The 21,330-nt window shown below is 38.1% G+C and overlaps 1 protein-coding gene across 3 annotated transcripts in view; it reads left to right on the top strand.

Moving 5' to 3' along the window:
- The window catches only part of GABRB1 (gamma-aminobutyric acid type A receptor subunit beta1), a 363,737-nt gene that overhangs the window by 321,126 nt on the left and 21,281 nt on the right, over positions 1 to 21,330 (top strand). For all 3 annotated transcript variants that reach the window (XM_049092927.1, XM_049092929.1, XM_049092928.1), the window contains 3 exons: positions 15,207 to 15,344; positions 15,476 to 15,628; positions 18,508 to 18,752. In XM_049092927.1, coding sequence (XP_048948884.1) covers positions 15,207 to 15,344; positions 15,476 to 15,628; positions 18,508 to 18,752 — 536 coding nt within the window. The remainder of the gene's footprint in view (positions 1 to 15,206; positions 15,345 to 15,475; positions 15,629 to 18,507; positions 18,753 to 21,330) is intronic.

The raw sequence follows: 21,330 nt of genomic DNA on the forward strand, positions 1-21,330 counted from the left end.
AGCAGACTCCCCACTGAGCAGAGAGCCCCACATGGGGCTTGATCCAGGACCCTAGGATCATGACTTGAGCTGAAGGCAGATACTTAACCAAACTGAGCCACCCAGGTGCCCCTTTTTATTTTAAATAAAACAATTATTTACAACTTTAAGGATGCCTAATAGATCAAGCATTTTTTTTTAAAGATTTATGTGAGAGAGAAAAGGGGCACATGCTAGTGGGGAGGAAGGAGGAGGGAGAAGTAGGGAATCTTAAAGCAGACTCCCCACTGAGCATGGAGCCCTACGGGGGCTCAGTCCCACAACGCATAAGATCCTGACTTGAGTCAAAACCAAGAGCCAGGAGCTTAACTGAGTGAGCCACCCAGGTGCCTCTAGATCAAGCGTTCTTAAATAATATACAGTCTTAAATAGGATTTTAAAACTATCTTAAATGACATTCTGATATTGACATACTGGATCCTCTGCTTATGGGTTAATCCTTTCTTCATGTGTTCAAGTGAATGTTGTCATCCGACCACTTAGAGAATATGGGCATAAAGGACCACAACCATACAGCTGTTTCAAAATGGAAAGGAGTTTTGGTCCTCCTTTATATGCAGAGCAGAAATTGCTGGCAAAGGTGGTGACATCTAACCACTGTAACTCCAAGACCTTATTTGAGATTAGTTGAATAAGCGAGGCCTCTCCTTTCTGTGACAGCTGTATTAACAAAAAGCTGTCTCAATTTTGGAACAGAGAGTTCTCACAAAACTTTACAAAGAGTACATGTTTTATTTGGTTGAAATACTGTGAAATTCATCTTTAAGAAAGGTGTACCCATATCCTGGCAGGAATTAGAAACAAGAGTTAACAGTCACGTTTATTTCCATCTTTTACCCAAGTTATTTTTTTTTTAAGGAGGGAGTATACAGGGAGTTGGTATGTTCATTAAATATATATACAATGTAAAAGGGTTTCAAGACTATAAAAAATTGACCATAAATATCCCAGAAAGATCTACTCCATGATTGTTAATGTAAATTGGAAAGAAATGGATAAGAATTTTTTTCTGAGACATAAAATATCCTCCCTTAGACTATTAAGACAAATAAAATATAGATGGCTGGTGGCCGTTTGTTTTGAGAAAATTATATTGGTAACAAACGTATAAGACAAACATTTCATAATAAGATTTTAGGATTTCGGTTGTGATTATCTTTTACCCCACCACTGATTTTGGCAACAGAGCACCACTAGTTCTCATCTGTGACCAAAAATATCCCTAAAGCATATGCACCTACATAAATTAATTAGCACTTATTAAAGGAAACTTGACATTGTGAAGGGAAGGTTATTATCATGAGCCTACAGAATTACATTAGTACCCCAAATGGTTAGTGGTGGCGACAGCATGGAATATTCCATTCCATTTTTCCAGAAGGGAAGAAAGGAAAATCCTAAAGCACCTAGTCTGATGAGACTGATTCAATCTGGACAGGATTCTAGCCCTGGACCCCATAGAAGGGGAGTCAGTAATTGACAGGCAGCTCAATTTCTCTAAACACAAGTCAACACAGAGCTCACTTTCTTATTTGATAGGCTTGCAAAATCATTGAATCAGGAAAATGTGATAAATACAGAGATACAGACTCGAAGCTAAAACCGTTAGGTAAATATTAAATGGATAAATTCTGGTGCCACCCCAAAAAGTGCTGATCAAAGACTTGATATCAACCTAGAAGGATATTGCCAAGAGTGTTACAAGGCTCTTTGTCTCTGCCATTCCACATTTGTCTCAACCAAGGGAATAATGATAAAAGGCACATTTATCGAATTTGAAGATAACATGAAACTAAGAGGGTGAGCAAATAAGGATTTTTTAAAAATCTCAACAGACTAGAACGTCAAGTCAAATTGAATTAGATAACATTTAATAGAGACAGATATTAGATCCACGTATGTGAGTCCAACTGGAGGAAAAATGTGGCTGTCAAAATGCTAACTCGAACTTGCACTGCCGTCATAGAAGACCAGTAAGACCAGCGACTAGAAGTTTAAAAGTCTTGCTCTTTGTTAGCCACCCACACCGAGACTACCATGAGTTAGACAGGCAGGGTGTAAAGCATATAAGCATCTCATCAGCATGGGGCCAGGAAAATGATACAGAAGGTGGGAATAAGGGCAGCCCCGGTGGCCCCACGGTTTAGCGCTGCCTTCAGCCCAGGGCGTGATCCTGGAGACCCGGGATCGAGTCCCACGTCAGGCTCCCTGCATGGAGCCTGCTTCTCCCTCTGCCTGTGTCTCTGCCTCTCTCTCCCTGTCTCTTGTGAATAAATAAATAAAATCTTAAAAAAAAAAAAAAAAGGTGGGAATAGGGTCAGACGGATGCTCAGTCTCAGAGGTGGCCCCTGGACAACCCAAGGGTGTAGCTACTGCAGGCAGTCCAACCTGCCAGTAAACTTTATCCTACGAAATTATAGGTGGTTGGCTAATTTAGAATTCAGGACGGGCCAACAATTAGAATCAGGAGATCTGATGATCATAGCAGGATTCCCAGCAGTGAGAAATTTAAGGGGAACTGGATATATTCCAGATAAAGAAACCTTGGAAAGAGATCTTACGCAATGCACTAAAGCCCTATTGGTATCTGGGATCCAGCCAAGCCACTTTGCCATCAAGCACTATAGGCAGTGTCTTCATGCCATGAGTTTCTCAAGGGTCTTTAATTGGCTCAAAAATACATAGAAAACTACAATCTTAAAACAAATATAACATTAACAAGTCAGCTAAAACCCAATGCTTTTATAATGACATGTAAATTATGTTTAACATGGGATGTTAATGCATTTTAATATAGTTAATAAAATATGAGAAATGTGTCTCCAAATGCAAAAGTGCCTGGGGCATAAAAGTCTTTAAGTGGAGATGATCTAGCATATGTAAGGATGAATGGACCAATCTGTATTAAGCAATCAGATATAAAAGAGCAGGACTCTTGAAAAGTCATTCTGGGAATTTCCATATGGGCCAGACATAGGAGGTACCAAAGCGTGAGGGGAGTGAGTAGAATCCCGGGCATCAGGTCCTAGATCCGGCTGAAAATAAAAGGGGCTCCTTGGGGGATGCTTAAGAAACTAGAAAAGATGCCTGGACTCTAAGATTCTAAATCTGAACGAAGTGGTGTGATTCCAGGTCAGTCAGAAGTGGCTCCATGACCAGGGCAGGATTAACGCTGGGGGTGCAGGAAAGGTGTCAGCTACCCCCGAGAGGTAGAAGAGACGAGGTCAACATTCCCCCCTCTCAGTTTGGGACTCCGCGGGTCGAGGGGCCCATAAATAAACTGGAAACTGCTAGCAGAGGAAAAGCTTTGTAGACAGGCTATCCCAGGAAAGACCAGAGCCAGGAGAATGAAAGACTGAAAGGGGTGGTGCAGAGTGTCCTCAAGAACTGGGTGGCGCTACCACATAGAAAAGGTACTGGGTTTGTCTTCTGTTAACACCAGGGGTAGACACGGATCAGACAGTGAATGCCCTCCAAGAAGATGAATTTTTATCTATTATGAGGACATATTCTCCAACGATTACCTACAAACCGAATCAAGGATCAATAGCCATCCCTAGGGACCGGATGACCACTCAGACAGCATCTGTCAGACAGGAGCCAAACGTGAAGTGGGTTGCTGCACAGATTTGTACTTAAAGTTTTTTGATACTATGAGAATAGTTTAAAAGTATGTCTTCCATAGTTTGTTTTGTGCTCCTTAAGATATCACAGAGACACAAATGTGGGTGAGCAAGGAATCCAAAGTAGCTTTTAGTATAAACATTGTAAGAGATTTGGAGGCATTGGAAGGATGACACTCAGGTGACATCCCTGTCACCTGCGGCTGAGACGCACAATTACAAATACCTGCAGAGCTCAAAGAACAGAGATACTGATTAACTCCTAATAGTTCTGCCCTTGGGGAGAAGGAGAAGGAGGAACTAGAGAGTGGCACCGTACCAGGTTTGTTTCAGTAGGTCATTTTCTAACAATAGCTGAAATGCTGATCATGAGGGGGATCTAGGACTCTTCAAGTAAGTGCAAGTAGGGACTGGCGAATGTAGGAGGGGAACATAGTGGCTCCTGTATGACCGGCCACCTTCAGCGCCACATTCCCTGTGTGCTGACAGCTAAAAGAGAGGGGCAAATCTCTCCTCTAACTTTTGGACAAAAGTCCCAGATTTCCCTGGAAGTGAACCGATTTGGGCCACCTCTCTATTTCTAAGAAATCATTTGATCAGGGGATTGCTGTGAGCTGATTGTTTTAGACCTAATCTTGAGCCAGCCAGCGCAGCAAAGGGGTTGATATTTTAACAATGGGCCTAGGCCGATCACGCTCCACACTAGGAAACGTGAGGTGAGGCGATGGCTGCTCCTCAAAGGGAGGTACATTACTGGCGCCCACTCATGGATGAGAAGCTTAAATATCTACATTCTCTAAAACACAATTTAAGTACAATTTTAGCCCATCCTCTCGGGTCTATTAAGCCCAGTGGGGAGTCATTTTTATTTTCAGATTAGAAAACGTATCCAAAATAGAGTGTTTCAAATAAGAAACACTAACATCCAGATACTTCTACATTTGTACTAGCTCCATGCATCTTTATCCATTGACATCGACTTAATTTTATCTGTACTTGCTGCACCGCTAAGAAGTCCCCAGGGGCTGAGAGGAAATTTTAAGAGCTTCTGTGTAGTTATTGTTGCTAGGAAACAATATCCTTGGTATCCAAGTGTTTAGGCTTTGAGGCGCCATGTGAAGTCACTGGTTCATAAAGGAAAGCCTTCGGTAAATAGGTTGTTTAGGTGTGAGTAAATTGATGTTCGCTCTCTGAGGCAAAATGTTCTTGTGTAACCTTTGAATAATAGTGAATTTCTAGGCCCCTATTCTTTCCTTTGGATCTAGTTGCCATTATTGCTCTCAGGAGAACTCAAACTTCTACCTGAAATGGAGTGAGCATTTTCTTTTCCCCCCAAATCATGTGTAATTATCTCAGTACCTTGAACACTAAGCCTAACGGGTTTTAGTTAAACAAAGTGCAAGTGAACTTGGAAATAAAGACCCAGACCGCCGACCATATAAATAGTTGACTGCTATTCAAGTCTGTATGGGTGGATGGCCCTCTTCCAGCTCTTCGGCTGTGCATGGCACTGAAGTGTTCTGCTGCTCTTCAGAACTGGAGGCAAGGGGCGGAGCCGTCTCGGCTCCCCTCTCAACACCAAGCTACAGACCATCTCAGGACTCGCCATTCTAATTATTGCTTACATTTCTCCTGTAGGATCCCATGACTCAAAAAACCAGCTTGAGGTTGTAATTTGTCACCTAATTACTCAGTAAGGCTAAAATTAACAAGCAGCTTTTCCCATTTCCTGGATGTCTAACCCACCTGCAAGGCCCCTGTGAGCAGAAGCATCCTAATCAAGGAATAAATCCAGCTCAAGAATGCTACCGATCAAGTTACCTGTACCGGGTTACCAGGTTGGGGCAACCCATTTAGGCCTCTAGGCCGCAAATGATATTCACTAATTCATTTATCTGAAACTATGTATTGGATGCTAGACAGAACCTGTTCTATGCATCAGGAATTTTTTTTAAAAAATGAATAAAAGAAGGTCTTTGCTTTCATAAGGTATGTATAATGAGGGCTGGAGGACATAAATGGCAGAGATAAACACAAAGCTATATAAACAGATGAAATATTCAGTGATCAGATGTACCATGAAACTGATGGGAGCCCATCAAGAAAGCAGAAATCCCTCAAGTTTTCTCAAAAAAGGTAATTTAATAGAATTGGTTATAAAAATTGGAAGGGCTAGAAAAGCAAAAGGGAGAAGTGGTTGCTGGAGGGGCGAAGGAAACAGCTGACGTGCCCCTCCTTCCCCTTGCGCCACCGTGCTGGAGGCCGCGTCCCAGTCCCTGGGATCTCACCAGAGATGCTGTTCTAGATACAGTGGAATTGCCAGGTGAGGCACTGCCTCTGCCCAGCTTCAAGTAGCTGGGATCCCCCTCCTGCTCCCGCACCATCACCCCGCTGTGACACTACCACACAGCTAGAGCCAGAATCCAGGCCTTCCCCTCCCCGTCCTTCTACGCTTCTGACAGGAAGCCAGTGAGACCGGGAGTCCAGCGAGACCGGGAGTCCAGCCCAGCAGCACCGTGTATGGAAGGAAGGTGGAACGTGAGGCACAGAAACACCGAATGGATGGCTGGCACAGGCCATCACAGAGGTTTTACTGAAAAGCTCAGGTAATCCCAAACCCGGAGCAGATAAGTCTTCCCTAGAAGAAAAAGAGGATGTATCAATCCAGTTTCTATTGCAGATAACAGAAGCTCATTTGGCTCACTTAAGCCGAAAGGGATTTAATATAGGGAGGTGGTACCTACAAAATTAAAGGACTGGAGTTGTAGGCTCCAGGCTGGGCCACTGGAAGTGACCCCCAGAGCCACAGTGCAGACTTGCCCCCCAAGGAAACCGACAGCACCGCCACAATCAGGAAGCTGGTCTTCAGGTAGCATCTATCACCATGTTGAATTGAGGGTCACAAAAGCTAAAACCAGAATTCCTGGTTCCAGAGCCATTGATATACTATATGAGCTATGCCAACAAAATGAGTGTGTCAAATACCACCTCTGACTTCACTTAACTCCCATCTAATCCAGGGAACCTGAGTCCCATCCATACTCTCAGTTGCAAAGGAATCTGGGAAACGTAGTTGTCTTTCCTGAAGAAGATCAGAACACATACTAGTGAAAGCCAACACACATCGTATCTGACACCGAAGGAATTCTGGGGTGAAATATCTAGCATGTTAGATGACATTTACAAGCTCCCAGAGAACAAGAGCCCCGACAGTTTTATTTATCACTATACCTCCCGTAATTTTCCAGCCCCTGGCACACAGTCAGCACTCGATAAATACCTACTCATGGAATGGAGATTCACGTATGGGTGAGTGCCTGGTTTTCAAGGTAAGGTCGGTAACACAAAGCCAGGAGTCCTAATGATAAGAAGCAAGAATTCAGTAGTCTACAAACTTTTATTAGATACTATCTGCTAGGGACTTGGGGCGTAGGCTAGGCACTGAGGTACAGAAAGGAATGAAACCAGTCCCTGACTTCAAGGAACTCAGGGCCTGTAGGAGAAAGACAAAGAAGCCAAGTAAAATTCAACACGGTTTTGTGTGTTGTTCAAGGCAAGTGCGTAGTTGAGTTGATAAAAGTCAATTGGAAGCAGGAAGAGCTGTGACTAGTTGCCTTAGGTGTCTGCCTACTCTTCTTCCTACACTCAGTCACGGCTACCAATCCCTTTACTCTTCTCAGCCCACTTTTACCTTTGCATACTGAAATCTTTGAAGATTTTATAATGTTTGTATATATTTAACTTTGCCCTTTAAATTTCAGTTTTCCTGCTAAAGTTGAGTTGCTTATGGAGTAAATTTTATGAAGTAAATCACAGTTTCCCACTGACATCATCCTAATGTTATGTTATTCCCTCTATATGTTATTCCCTCTACCTGTTATTCCCTCTGGCAGGCAGGCCTGCTCCATCTATCTGGCCAAATCCTCTGCAAAGCCATCTCTAACCCCCTGAGGTTAACAGTTTGCTCAGCCTGCTACTAGACCACGAGATCCTGAAAAACAGTGTCAAGTCTGACCCACTGTATATCTTTAGTGACTAGAATAGTGCTTGACACACAGTAGATTCTCAAAAATAGGTGTATTGGAATGTTAAATGTAGTTTCCATTGATTTGCCCTGCCAATTTAGAGGCAGTTGGTGCTTCAGCAGAGGTCCTGATGGATATCCAGGAAGATGAGAGGTCAAATCCAGAGTTGTCCATGGCAGGGGACAAGAGTCAGCAAAGGCCTTATATTAGGGCCCTTGGGAAGGGGAGGTGAGCAAGCAGGTGTCTCTGATGAGCAGCACATAGAAGCTCACATAGAAACTGTGTTTGATCAGCCCTGTTTTCACTCCTACTAGAAACAGGCCACCCAGGGCCACAGAGTAATGATAGAGGCTTAATGAGGTCAAAAGCTGTAGGTGAATCCATCCCCAAACTGGGACAAGGGCAACAGTTTGTATTCAGGCTTTGATCTATAAATAGTATGTCTCTCCACAGAGAGTCTCTAGACACTAGGTTTAAGAACTCCCTCCCTAACAAATAATTACAGTTTAAATACATTGCCAACTAAGAGCAAAATCATGTGTAGTCTAGCTCAGAATAGGACAGTATCTCTTTGTGAAATGTGACTAACAAGGACCTGTCTGCATGAAAACCACTCCGGCCCCACATAAAGGTGAGCAAAGGGTATGGGGTATGCTAGTCTAAACCCCACACTCAGATCAGGTCAGACAAGAAGAGAGCTTTAAATTTCGGGTATATTGTCTTGGATTTTTTTAAAGGATTTTTTTAAACTAAATTGTACTTATTTTGATCCCATCGATGATTTTGAAAAAGCTTAACCTCTCACACCATCTTCCTGAATGGATATTGCTGAAGTATTGTTCATCACATAAAAAAAGGTGGATGGGAGAAATGTTTCCCAGGCCTAGCATCAGCACTTCTCCTTCTTCCAAGCCAGTTGGTTTGTTTTCATCTCAGAGGCATAGTGGATTTTTTAACTGATCCGATTTTGTGTTGATAGAAGGCACTTTTATGGCTCTGAAGAGAGACCGGTCCAGATGATCCTGGAAGCTCATTCATCTCCTCCTTCCCAGCAGAGAGCAGACTCAGCAGATCTCACTTAACCCCACAGAAGCACAGGCAGGTCCCAGTTGCTGAGTTCCTAAGGCTGTACCTTTATGATCAGGCCACTTCCTCCCCTGGGACCTTCCATTGTCACACAGTCACCTAGTCGTATGCAGATGTCTAGCCAATCCCTTAGAAAGTAAAGCATTACAAGGCGGGGCTCCTCTCTCCTCCGCTCTACTGGAATCTCAGCTAAAGAATCGGTCTACCTCTGATGAGCCTGAGCTAAGGGATAATGAGAATTTGGGGAAATTTGCACTGCACTACATCTTTGCTGGTAAAATTTTCTCAAATAAGCCCCATTCTTTCTCTTCTCCATGTCCTTTTTTAAAATTTAGTATTTTGTTTTTAACATATACGCCACACTGAAAAATAAGAAATATCAAGATAAATATAGTGAAAATTTCCCTCCTATCCCTATCACCCATCTACTTAGGTCCCCCAAAGGAAATAATTACTAGTTTGTCTTCTGACTTCCAGAGTTATTTTTTAAATACATATACAAGTATATATAATTATATTTTTGCTTTTCTCACATTTTTCACACAAATGTTAGTATGTTATAGCTGAACTTGGAATGAGGGGTGGGGCGAGTTTTTCTTTTCTATTTTTAAGATTTTATTTATTAGACACTCACCAGCAATATCTGACAATATTTGCTTCTCTACATGCCCAGCAACATAATGGGTTATCAATTTGTGGATTTTTGCCAGGTTGACAGGCAAAAAATATATGTATATTTTGATATATTGTTAATTTTAATTTGTATCTTTCTTATTATGATTGAGATTGGTCATTTTTCCCTTTTTAATGAACTGTCTTTTAATATCCTTTTTCCATTTTGTCATTAAGTTTTTGGTTCTTTTTTTGTTTGTAGAAACTATATATTAAGAAATACAGCCCTTATCTGCAATATGCACTATAATTATTTTTTATTATTTGCTTTTGATGTTGTTTATGGGGTTTTGCAATGCCTGAGGGTTTTTTTTTTTTAATATAGACAATTCTGTCTTTTTTTTTTTTTTAATAAGTTCTGGTTGTTGTGTTACAGTTAGAAAGGCCTCCTCAATGCCAGGATTATAAAAGAATTCTCCCTCATTTTCTTCTAGTACATACATGGTTTTATTTTCTAGGTTAAACTATAATTAATTTGAAATTTATAATAATTCATGGAATGAAATAAAAGCCCAACTCTATGGAATGTTCTAGTGTTTCCACAATAAACATGATGCTGACTTTGAGACCGAGATAGATACATTTTACTATGTAAGGAAGTGTCCACCTATTCATATTTATTGAGGGACGTTGTTTTGTTAAAAGACTAAATGGCTATTATGTTTGGTCAAATGCCCTTTGGCACCTCTGTAAATAATTATATGTTCTCCTTCTCTTTAAATCTGTTAATATAATGAAGTATGTTACTAGATTTTTCTAATGTTGAATAATTTACACTCTTAGAATAATCCTCACTGTGCTTTATTATTTAATGTACTGCTAGATTTTGTTTAATATGCTCTACTTACCTTGTGAAAATAATTTGGAAGTGTTCATTCTTAACCATTACTTTGGAACTGTTTTAGTAATAGAATTATAAGTTCTTAAATATTTGAGTCTAGTGAGTGTCTGTCTGTTTGTAGGAAGTGAAATCAAGCTGTTTTGATCTTCCATGTCTCTCCTGATTTGAACTTAGCAGATGTTTTTTTTTTTACAAGAAAATCATTTATTTCATTCAGATTTTCTAATTTGTTTGCACAAACTGAAACAAAGTAGTCTTATGATTCTTTACAGTCCCCCTGTTTCCAAGGTGATTGCCCCTATGTGTTATTTATCCAGCCTGCTTCATTCATTTGATTAGACTTTTCTGTAGAATAGTTTCCTCAAACAGGCCCCTGGGTGATCTGTTCTCTGATCTCTGTATATCATCCCTGGAAAAAAGCAGTATCTTGGCATGGAATGGGACCCTTGGGTCTCACATTTGCTATCCTTTTTGTCTATAGATATTCTGTAGATGTTATCCCATAGCCTTTCCTTTCAGTATAAGAAGTCCAATATGTTTTCCTTTGAAAATACCTTGTACTTTCTGTCTGGAAAATTCTGAGCTTATTCTTCTATTCTTGGAGTTTAGGAATGATATCACAATTACCTAATACAATGAGACTTTTGATCTGCAGAATACTTTATTTATTTATTTATTTATTTATTAAGCTCAAGAGAACTTGTGTTTTCTTTTTATTTATTATGACTCCTCTTCTTCTTTCAAGGATGTCTACTATTTATAGAGATCTCCTAGATGCCCTTTGTTTAAAAGCCATTATGTTTTCTTCATACTTTCCAAATCTCTATAATTTTGTTCTCTTTTGAGGTACTTCTTTCAAATTGTCTTCTAAGACATTAATCTGGCCTCACCAGTGACCATCTTCTCAATTTGTCTGAAACCTCTTTTATTAAAAATCTATAGGTTTTATAGCACAAGGAAAGATTTTGTGCTCTAATCTAATATATTTAAGTGTACATATATATATGCATGTATATATAAATATGTATAGAGTCTTCCTATATTTTTAATAAGTGTGGGAAATGAAGAGTTAAAACTATTGTCTGCTTCCACCACTGGTTGTTTTCACTAGAAGCCATCTACTCTGGATGTTCTGCTTGTTTTTCTTCTCGGATTTCCTTATAAACATTTTTTTTCTACATGCGCTTTGGGGTTTGGGCCCAGCTGCCAGAGAAACATAAATGTAAAGAATGTTCTAGGTGAAAAGTAGGGTGAGCTCTTAGTAAGTGATCATTCTCCTGCTGATACACCAAGTGGTAGTCTTTCTCTCTGAGACAGCCTAACTTTTTAACACCCCCACCTCTCCTTAAAGGACTGAAAAAACAATTCCTCCAGTCACACAGCTGTTAGTACCCTTTATTTAATAGGCCCAAAGAGCCCTTGTCCCCAGCTTTAACCTCACTGTTCCAGTCTCCATCCAGAAACTCATGCCACTAGTCCCCAGACTCCCTCTAGTCCCAGAGAGGGTGGGAAGGAGAACCGATGACACCGTTGTTCACCAGATCCAAACAGAGTTGCAACATCACATTATCAGATCCTACTTCATGTGGGACTTTGGATTGGAAGTGGAAGGGAGACTCTCAGGGTTGAATTTAAGCCGCCATATTGCCTCCAGTCATTTTCCCCAAAAAAGGAGATTCTCATTCCAGAACTCGTAAATGGGATCCAGGGGGATCCATGATCCTCTGAAATTACCATCAAATTGTATTTATTTATGTATTTATCTATCTATACATATGTATGTATATGTTTCTGTGGAGTTTTTTAGAAGATTTTTTTAAAGAATTTACTTTTTTTTAGAGCCGTTTTAGTTTCACAGCAAAATTAAGAGGAAGATATAGAGATTTCCCCATATGGCCTGCTCCTAAACATCCTCCCCCATTATCAACATCCTCCCTACATGAGTGGTACACTTGTTACAGCTAATGAACCTATATGGACACATCATAATCACCCAAAGTCCGTAGTTTACCCCAGGGTTCATTCTTAGTGTCATGCATTCTATGGATTTGGATAAATGTATAATGACATGTATCCACCATTATAGTGTCCCACGCAGTATTTTCACTGCCCTAAAAATCATCTGCACTCTGCTTATTCATCCCTCCCCACCCCTAACCCCTGGCAATCACTGATCTTTTTAGTGTCTCCATAGTTTTGCCTTTTCTGGACTGTCACATAGAATCATATAAGATGTAGCCTTTTCAGACTGGCTTCTTTAACTTACTAACATGCACATAAGTTTCCTCCATGTCTTTTCCTGGCTTGACAGCCCATTTATTTTTGTTGCTGAATAATAGTCAATTGTCTGAAGTTACCATAGTTTACTTACCCATTCACTTACCAAAGGGCAGATGCCTTGGTTGCTTCCAAGTTTGAGCAATTATTAATAAAGCTCCTATAAACATCTGCAGCAGGTTTTTGTATGATTAAAAGTTTTCAAATCCTTTGGGTAAATACTGTGGAGCACAACTGATTACTTGATGACATGGTAAGAGTATGTTTAGTTTTTTTAAAGAAACTGCAAAACTGTCTTCCAAAGTGGCTGTGCCATTTTAATTCCCCACTAGCAATGAATGAGCATTCCTGTTGCTTCACATCCGGCATTTGGTGGTGTTAGTGTTCCAGATTTTTACCATTCCTATAGATGTGTAATGGTATCTTTCTATTGTTTTGATTTGCGTGTCCCTGAAAATATATAACATTGAGCATCTTTTCATATGCTTATTTGCCATTTGTATATATTCTTTGGTGAGGTATCTTTGGCCCATTTTTTGATCAGGTTGTTTGTTTTCTTATTGTTGAGTTTTAAGTCTTTTACAAATATTTTTTCTCCCAATCTGTGGCTTGCCTTCTCAAGACAAGCCTTGACTTGACTCAAGACTCTCTTGAGTTCAGAAGTTCTTATCAGATTACAGACTCTTATCTAAATTTGGTATAAACCCCCAATATACCAATAAGTCAGTATGCCAATAAGATGTAGATCACTCTCAGTCCACTAGGTAAAGAGGGTCTTACAGCCTCTCTGACACCAGAGAGTAAGTAAATATCTTCTATTTCTATGTCTGCACTTGGAAGATTACCCTTTGAAGAAAAGGCAAGTTCTTGGACCTAAAAGGAAATAGTTTTAAAGAGAAATAAAACAAGATGTATTGAGACATACCATAGTAAATAATAACCTCCATAGAGTGACAAAAATAAATATAAAACAGTTATGGTTCAATGAGTTTAAGAATAAGAATTCAAAAAAAGAGCTTCTTCAAGAGAAATTAGAAAAATTTAAAGCAATAAACTTAAGACAGGTTTATTTCCCCTCAAAAAAAGAAAAGCTTAAAATTTCTTACATTCTTGCAATAATATGTTGATGGTGATCCTTTGGCACATAGCACTCCACTTCTAAATTTTAAATATATTGTTTTTTAATCTCTTGAAAAAACGTTACTGGCTTTAATCAAAAGTAGGTCAGCATAATGCCTACTACATTATATGGTTATCTTTGAAATACAAATCCTATTAATTCTACTGGAAAAAATATTTGATGCTTTTTTATTTGAAGTGAATATAAATATAAATGAACTTAGAAATATCTTCTTTGTCTCTACCAGGTAGAAAGCGACAAATAAACCTTTCCATGTGCCTTAAATGATTTTTAGATTTTTAAATATATCCATATATTGTTTTTATACAAGTTAGTCCTTTAAATGACCATAATCCAGCTAAGCCACTGTGGGAGCAGAAGTGGAAAGGGAAAGAGAATAGACTTTAGGATAGACCTTTCTAATGCACTCTACAATCCTCTACACATTCCTCTTAAACTAACAAAAGCCCACCCTCATAAATATTAAGCTATACAAGTATTATCAAGAATTCATATAGTTCTTCCACACTTACTGCAGTAAGCATACTGTATAGAATTATCAATCACCTGAAACCTGAAATGTAATATTGTATGTGAAATATACCTTGAATTAAATTTTAGGTGAAAAATTCATATAGTTCTTAATTTTCATATAATTCTTAAATCAAAAATCGGGCCCATAATCAACTGAACCACCAGGCACTCCTAGCTATCTAGTTAACCAAAGAGTTCCCATCAGTAGATGCAAATTTTTCTTAAATTAAGAACTATATGGATTTTTCACCTATATATTAGATGTAATAAAAATATAAAATGGAAGCTTGCTTATATTCTAAAAGAAATGTATATTTACTTTTTAAATGTCCTGATCATATAAATGGGTATGTACAAATTTGGTCTTTTGTTATACTCCATCCTTTTACCCTTCCTGTTTCCCTTTTAATAAATATGTGCTCAATGATTACTGTTGTTAAATGATGTATACTAAAAATCTATGCTCAGATACTGGAATCCAGCTGTCCTATTACCTTTTTTTAAATTTCTTTTAGGGAGAAACAGAATGCGTGCAAACAGGGACAGGGGCAAAGGGAAAAAATCCCAAGCCGACTCCCCACTCAGTGTGGAGCAAAATGTGGGATCTCAGTAGATCATGACCTGAGCCCATATCAAAAATCGGGCCCATAATCAACTGAGCCACCAGGCACTCCTAGCTATTTAGTTAACCAAAGAGTTCCCATTAGTAGATGCAAAAGCAAATATAGAACAGTGATAACAGAAATCACTGGATGATCACAGAGCTTATGTCCATGAAGCCAGATGCATCCATCTTACCAGTGCTGCCACAACCAACCAACCCATCAGGAATAGTTCTCATCGTGAGACCTATATGCCATCCTGATTTAAAGTATTGTCATCTTACCACCACTTGCTGGGAATTTTCTCTCTGGCTCCCAGACTGTCTTCAAAATGAATTTCTAGACCAAATGAACTCTATTTAACTATACTAAATTTCTTGGTTTCAGATGGCTATACCACGGATGACATTGAGTTTTACTGGAATGGAGGAGAGGGAGCAGTAACTGGAGTCAATAAAATAGAGCTTCCTCAGTTTTCAATTGTCGACTACAAGATGGTATCCAAGAAAGTGGAGTTCACAACTGGTGAGGATATTTTCCCCAAAATGAAGTAGGAGCACTGTGAAAGAAAGATGATTCCTACCAAATGGAGATCTGATTTTTGTTTTCTTTTTTTCTTTTTTCTTTTCTTTTTTTTTTTTTTTTTTTTAACTCAGGGGCATATCCACGACTGTCACTAAGTTTTCGTCTAAAGAGAAACATTGGTTACTTCATTTTACAAACCTACATGCCTTCCACACTGATTACAATTCTGTCCTGGGTGTCTTTTTGGATCAACTATGATGCATCTGCAGCCAGAGTTGCACTAGGTAATGCATTCCCAGCACTGCAGAGAACTAGTACAATTCAACTTCAACCAATCAACCAATGTAAGAAATTATAGGCACGGGTGTCTATGAGAGCAAGTCAAAGAATGAGATGACCATTAATGGTCCTTGATAGTAAAGCACCTAAGTGTAAGCATTTTCAGGATGAATGTTTTACAATGAAATATCTTTTTAGCATTTTACCAAAAAACAAAATCTTGGAATCAATACTACCTATATAAGTGCTTCTTAGAGTCTACTTTTAAATTCTTATTACACTAATTTTTACTAACTTTGTGGTGATTTCCTCTTTGGTCCCTGCTTTTTACAGTAAAGAATATTAAAATTCATTATTCTCAAATGGATTTTGGAAAAGCTAAACCTTGTGACTATTAACAAGCTATGTCAATTGTTGGGCAATACTATCTTTCAAACATTCATGTAGATTTGAGTTTCCCTTAAACATAGCTCATCACACTTGAATAAGGCACAGACATTCATCAGCTATATTAATGATCTGTGATCAGGATGGAATAAAAATGGCTTCCTTCCTCAGGGAAGAAAATTGAAAATTAATCTTGCCATGGCTGAGTAATTGCTGCAAGCTGAAAGGCTATATTTGAGACTTTAGAGGGTTCCTTGGAAAGTTAGAATACGTAAGGTCTGTTTGATAAATCTGAGCATGTGTGGGTCTGCCTCATTATTTAATCCCAGAGTCCTTTTTTTTTTTAAAGATTTTATTTATTTATTCATGAGAGACACAGAGAGAGAGGCAGAGACACACGTGTACACACACACACACCAAATACATAACAGCATCATTTCCAGCTAAACTGACATTCACATCCCTTCTTTTGAGATTGCCAAACTGAGTTAGACGCTCAGTATATCCTTCCACACCTACACCAATAGTCATCTCTCTAGCTTATTTCTAATGGCTGAGTAATTTCTAATGGCTCACAAAGTCAAGTTCTGGAAGCCCCTTCTCAACTTTTGAACATTCAAAACTAAGGAAAGCCAACAAATAATGTATCACATCACAGGTATGAATCTGCACATATTATTTGGCCATGAATACGAGTTAAGGAAAAAATAATAGATGATGTGCACAGCAGGGAATAATTACTATCAAGATCATGAATTGTGGTTCTCTTTACACATCTATTCTCAAAGCTAATAATATTTTGATTAGAGATGTCAGCACACAAAAATGCTGACTTAATCTTTTCTTTGAAATGAATCTGTGCTCTTTTAAAACAACTAAATAAAAAAGGCATTTATTTACTAACCCAACTTGCCTAAAAATTTAAGCCAAGGAGTAAAAATGGAAGTGCAATTAGTGAATTTGTAAATAAACTGTTTATTTCTGCTAAGGACTATTAGTTCATAATTCTATGAACTAGAATTATATTAGGCAAAATTTAAATTTTTATTGAAAGAAATAAGTAAGACCATTCATGATGACATTTCATGAGAGTGCAGCACATTTGAATTCATCACTGCTCTGAATCATTTTAACTTTCTATATGGTAATCCTGACTATTCTCTTAAAAGTTGAATAATCAAATCAGGGAATTTATCTAAAATAATCTGACAGGTAAATGAGTGCTAAACTCTTTTTTTCCCCTTTTCATTTTCTACCTCCCATTATCTTTGCCAGCTGCCCTTTGTGTTTAATGTCCATTTTAACATTTCCTGTCTTTATTTTTAAGGACTGTCATCAAATTTCAGGTTTCATCCTATCCTCTCTCTGCTTTATTTTAAATGCCTTTGTTTAACACTTCCTTGCTTTTTTGCCCCTAGCTGGGTGATCTACAGCAAAATAACTAATGTCAGAATTTCTGTTTATTCAGCTATAAAACAGGAATAATATACATGCCCTATCATACTTAGTAAGCTGTCATTACAGCCATATAATATAAAGCATAGCTGTGTTTAAAAGTGTAATATGCTATATAAATGTGTAATATTAGTATTGCAGCATGAATTATCTATATTAGGTTCCAACTTCCCTTTTGCAACTTGTTTTTCTTAGTTGCATTTCAGCATCACTATCATCATCACCAAATATTATGCAGCCATGCAAACATTCTATGGTTAAGAAAGCTGCATTTAACAAAATAGACAAAACATCATTTTCCTTTTGAAAGTTTACAGTCTTAATCTTCTTCAACAAATCTAAGTTGAATTTTTCAGTCTTTTCTTGATTCCAGGGAACTAATTCATTCTTGACTCTGGAATCAAGAAGTAAAGGTAATACTTGAAAAACCAAAGCAACAAGATTATATCTAAAAATTACATAAATCAAGTGCTTGATGCAAATCATGAACTTTCTTACGTACTTCTTCTTTTAGAGCCGTCTCATTATGAATGATGCATTATTAGTGTAACAATGTGTAATGCTGATCTTATGGCCTGGATGTGTTATAGATAAATGGACTGACCTCAGACTGGTCACAAACTTCCATTGTGGGCATTAGTATCCCAAGGACAGATTTAGTAGGAAAGTGAGGGAGATGCTGAGAGAAGGAAGAAGATGTGTGTAACAGGACAAAGGACATTTGACAGTAGACAGTAAGCATATCAATGGGATTTTGATATGCCTTGCCATTTACTTTTCTTTTTCCTATGTGCACTATTTTTTTAAAAAATGTTTTCCAACCTCCCATTAATGGTACATCCTGTTTTATGATTTGTTCATGGACTGTATGGGGGAAGTCTGCAGCTTTGTCTTTCAAAATGTCTGCTCTTTCTGCCCAATGGTTTATGGCAATACTACCATCATTCTGGGGCACCACTACGGAAATTGCATCTGTCTCCCCATTCTTTAAAGGGCAGCTTAATGAGTACATTCAGCTAAGCTGTGTCTTTCTGTTTCGCAGGAATCACCACTGTGCTGACAATGACAACCATCAGCACTCACCTCAGGGAGACCTTGCCAAAGATCCCGTATGTCAAAGCGATTGATATTTACCTGATGGGTTGCTTTGTGTTTGTGTTCCTGGCTCTGCTGGAATATGCCTTTGTAAATTACATCTTCTTTGGAAAAGGCCCTCAGAAAAAGGGAGCTAGCAAACAAGACCAGAGCGCCAATGAAAAGAACAAACTGGAGATGAATAAAGTTCAGGTAATGTATTAAATATTCCTAACAATATTCTTCCAAAATGTATTAGCACCGTGGTTCTCAAGGCTCCCATAACGGGAAAAAAGTATATTAATATATCTTTAATATAGCTCAAATACCCTTCCTTTTTCCATGTTTGAGAACTGAGTATTAAAGAAGTTAGGTTGAAATTAACATAAATTAATAATGTACCTGGGCCTAAAATTCCAAGTCCATTATTCTTTCTAAACTATGTAGTTGTAAAACTCTATAAGAATAATGCCAGATTTGCTTGATAAATAAGTGAGAGAACTAAAGTGAATCAGTTCTGTACTAAGTGGAAATAAAGAAATATAGTCCAGTGGTTACAAACACAGACTGGAGTTAAACTGCTTGAGTTTGATTCCCAGCTCCACTACTACTGGCTTTATAACTTTAAGCAAATCAATCTACGTTACTCCTCATCTAACCTCTCTTTTCAGTGTGATCATCCATAAAACAGAGATTATTTTAGTATACCTACCTCACAGAGTTGTTATGTGAACTAGATGAGTATTTTTCTAAAGCCTAATATTTGTAACAATACTTGGAACATAGTGAGTGCTCATTATCACTATAGCTAGCTAGCTATTATCATTATAAATAAGACATTGTCACTATTTTTCTTTTGCTTTACAATGGTAGATCCTATGACCTATGCTTTTGCTGGGTGGAATTAACTAAAATTAATACCCTTTTTATTCTTTGAGAACATATCTTTAGCCTCTACTTCTATGCCACATTTCACTGAAATCAAATTATGTACATTGAAATACGATATCCACTATAAATTGTTTTCAAGATGGCACACACAAATATTCATTTATTTAACCTCTGTTCTGAGCATTAGAAATACTTCTCTGAAGGAGACAAAGTTCCTGGCTCAGCTCTCATAGAGTTTAGATTCTAATGTGGGAAGACAGGCAATAAACATGTAAAAATGTATTAAGAAGATAATTTCAGGTTGTAGTAAGTGCTCTGAAGAAAATAAAACAGAGAAATGGGTAAGCGAATGATTTGGAGCAGATTCAAGGGAACAAGGAATGGGAATGTAGAGCAGGTGATGAGAAAGACCTGTCTGAGACATGACCAGTGGATCTGAGACCTAAGAGGTGAGCAGCAGTTTAACCATGCTGTGCCTATACCACGCAGAGGAAATGAAAGTACAGAGACTCTGAGGAAGGAATTGCTTGATGTGGGCCAGTACCAAGAGAAGACTAATGTGGCAAGAGTATAGCAAGTGAGGGAGAAAATGTAGAATGAGAAGTGGTTGGAAAATCAGGCAGAAGCCAAACTATAAATCTTCCAAGTTGTATCTTCATGATTTTGGTGGGACACCAAAACTGGACAAACACTGTCAGGTAACTAGTGAGCAAAATACCAAACAGATTCAGCCAAATGGTCAAGATCCAAAGTAGCTCATCCAAATACATTTTTACTCTTATGTGAAATATTAAGCTGGATTCTATGGGAGAAGGAGAAAGCATGATACTTGCCCTCAAGAATCTTCTGATCTTCCTCGGAAAGAAAATTATACTCTTAGGAGGCAATTAGATTATAAAATGAAACAGGACAGCACCTATCTTGAGGAGTATATCTGAAAGTAAAAGGCTTCCCATTGTCAGATTGTAACCATACCGACTTTAAAAGTATGTTAACAGAATTTTTTTAAGGCTACCTCATTTCTGCCTTATCTCATTCCTATCTCAGTTGCCTTCCAAGCCAAAACTGGTCTTCTGAATGGCTTGGAATGTGTGTTAATTGACATATCATGGGGGGAAGGCCTACATAAATAAAGTGGCATAGGTTCACTGGTAGGAAAATCCAAAGATATGAACTTGAATGGACATTCAAAAATAAGTAGAATTTAGAAAGGTAACAAGGACACATGATGAGATGAGCACTGGGTGCTATACTATATGTTGGCAAATTGAATTTAAATAAAATATTTTAAAAAAGAAAAATGGAAAAAAAATAAAATTAAAATTAAATCAGCATATTCTTTGACCCAGTTTTTGTTGAAAAAATAATTAGATCCACATGTAAAGTCATTTGCACTAGACTTGCAGTACAATTCTTTTCCTAGAAATGAGAAATTGAAATAAATCTAATTGTTCAATAAAATAAAACTATTCAAATAAAATTAAAAAACAAAGAAGGTAACAAGGAGAAAACAGAGCCTTTCAGTTTACTAGAAAAGCAATGTTCCCTAGAAAGGTGATTAAATGGCACGCTCAAGTAAACTGAAATCAATTCATTCAGATCATTACAAAGATCATGGAAGAACTTAGCCAAACTCTTTGGTCATTGCCTTGATTCCACCCCAGGATATCAGAGAACTTCTCTAAGCTGCTATAGGACAAATAAAGACAAAAGGAAAGCCTGTATGTCATATCATATCTAAATGTATAACATATATTGCTCTGAAGAGGACTTAGTGACTACACTAATAAGTAAAATGTGTCTATCTAACTATCTTTATGTCATGAGCAGGCTGTTTGAGTAGCACTGGGCTTAAACATAGTAAGATTTCCCTGGATCTCAAATTAGAAAACTTTTATTC

The sequence above is a fragment of the Canis lupus genome, chromosome 13 (genome assembly GCF_003254725.2).
Source record: "Canis lupus dingo isolate Sandy chromosome 13, ASM325472v2, whole genome shotgun sequence".
NCBI lineage: Eukaryota > Metazoa > Chordata > Mammalia > Carnivora > Canidae > Canis > Canis lupus.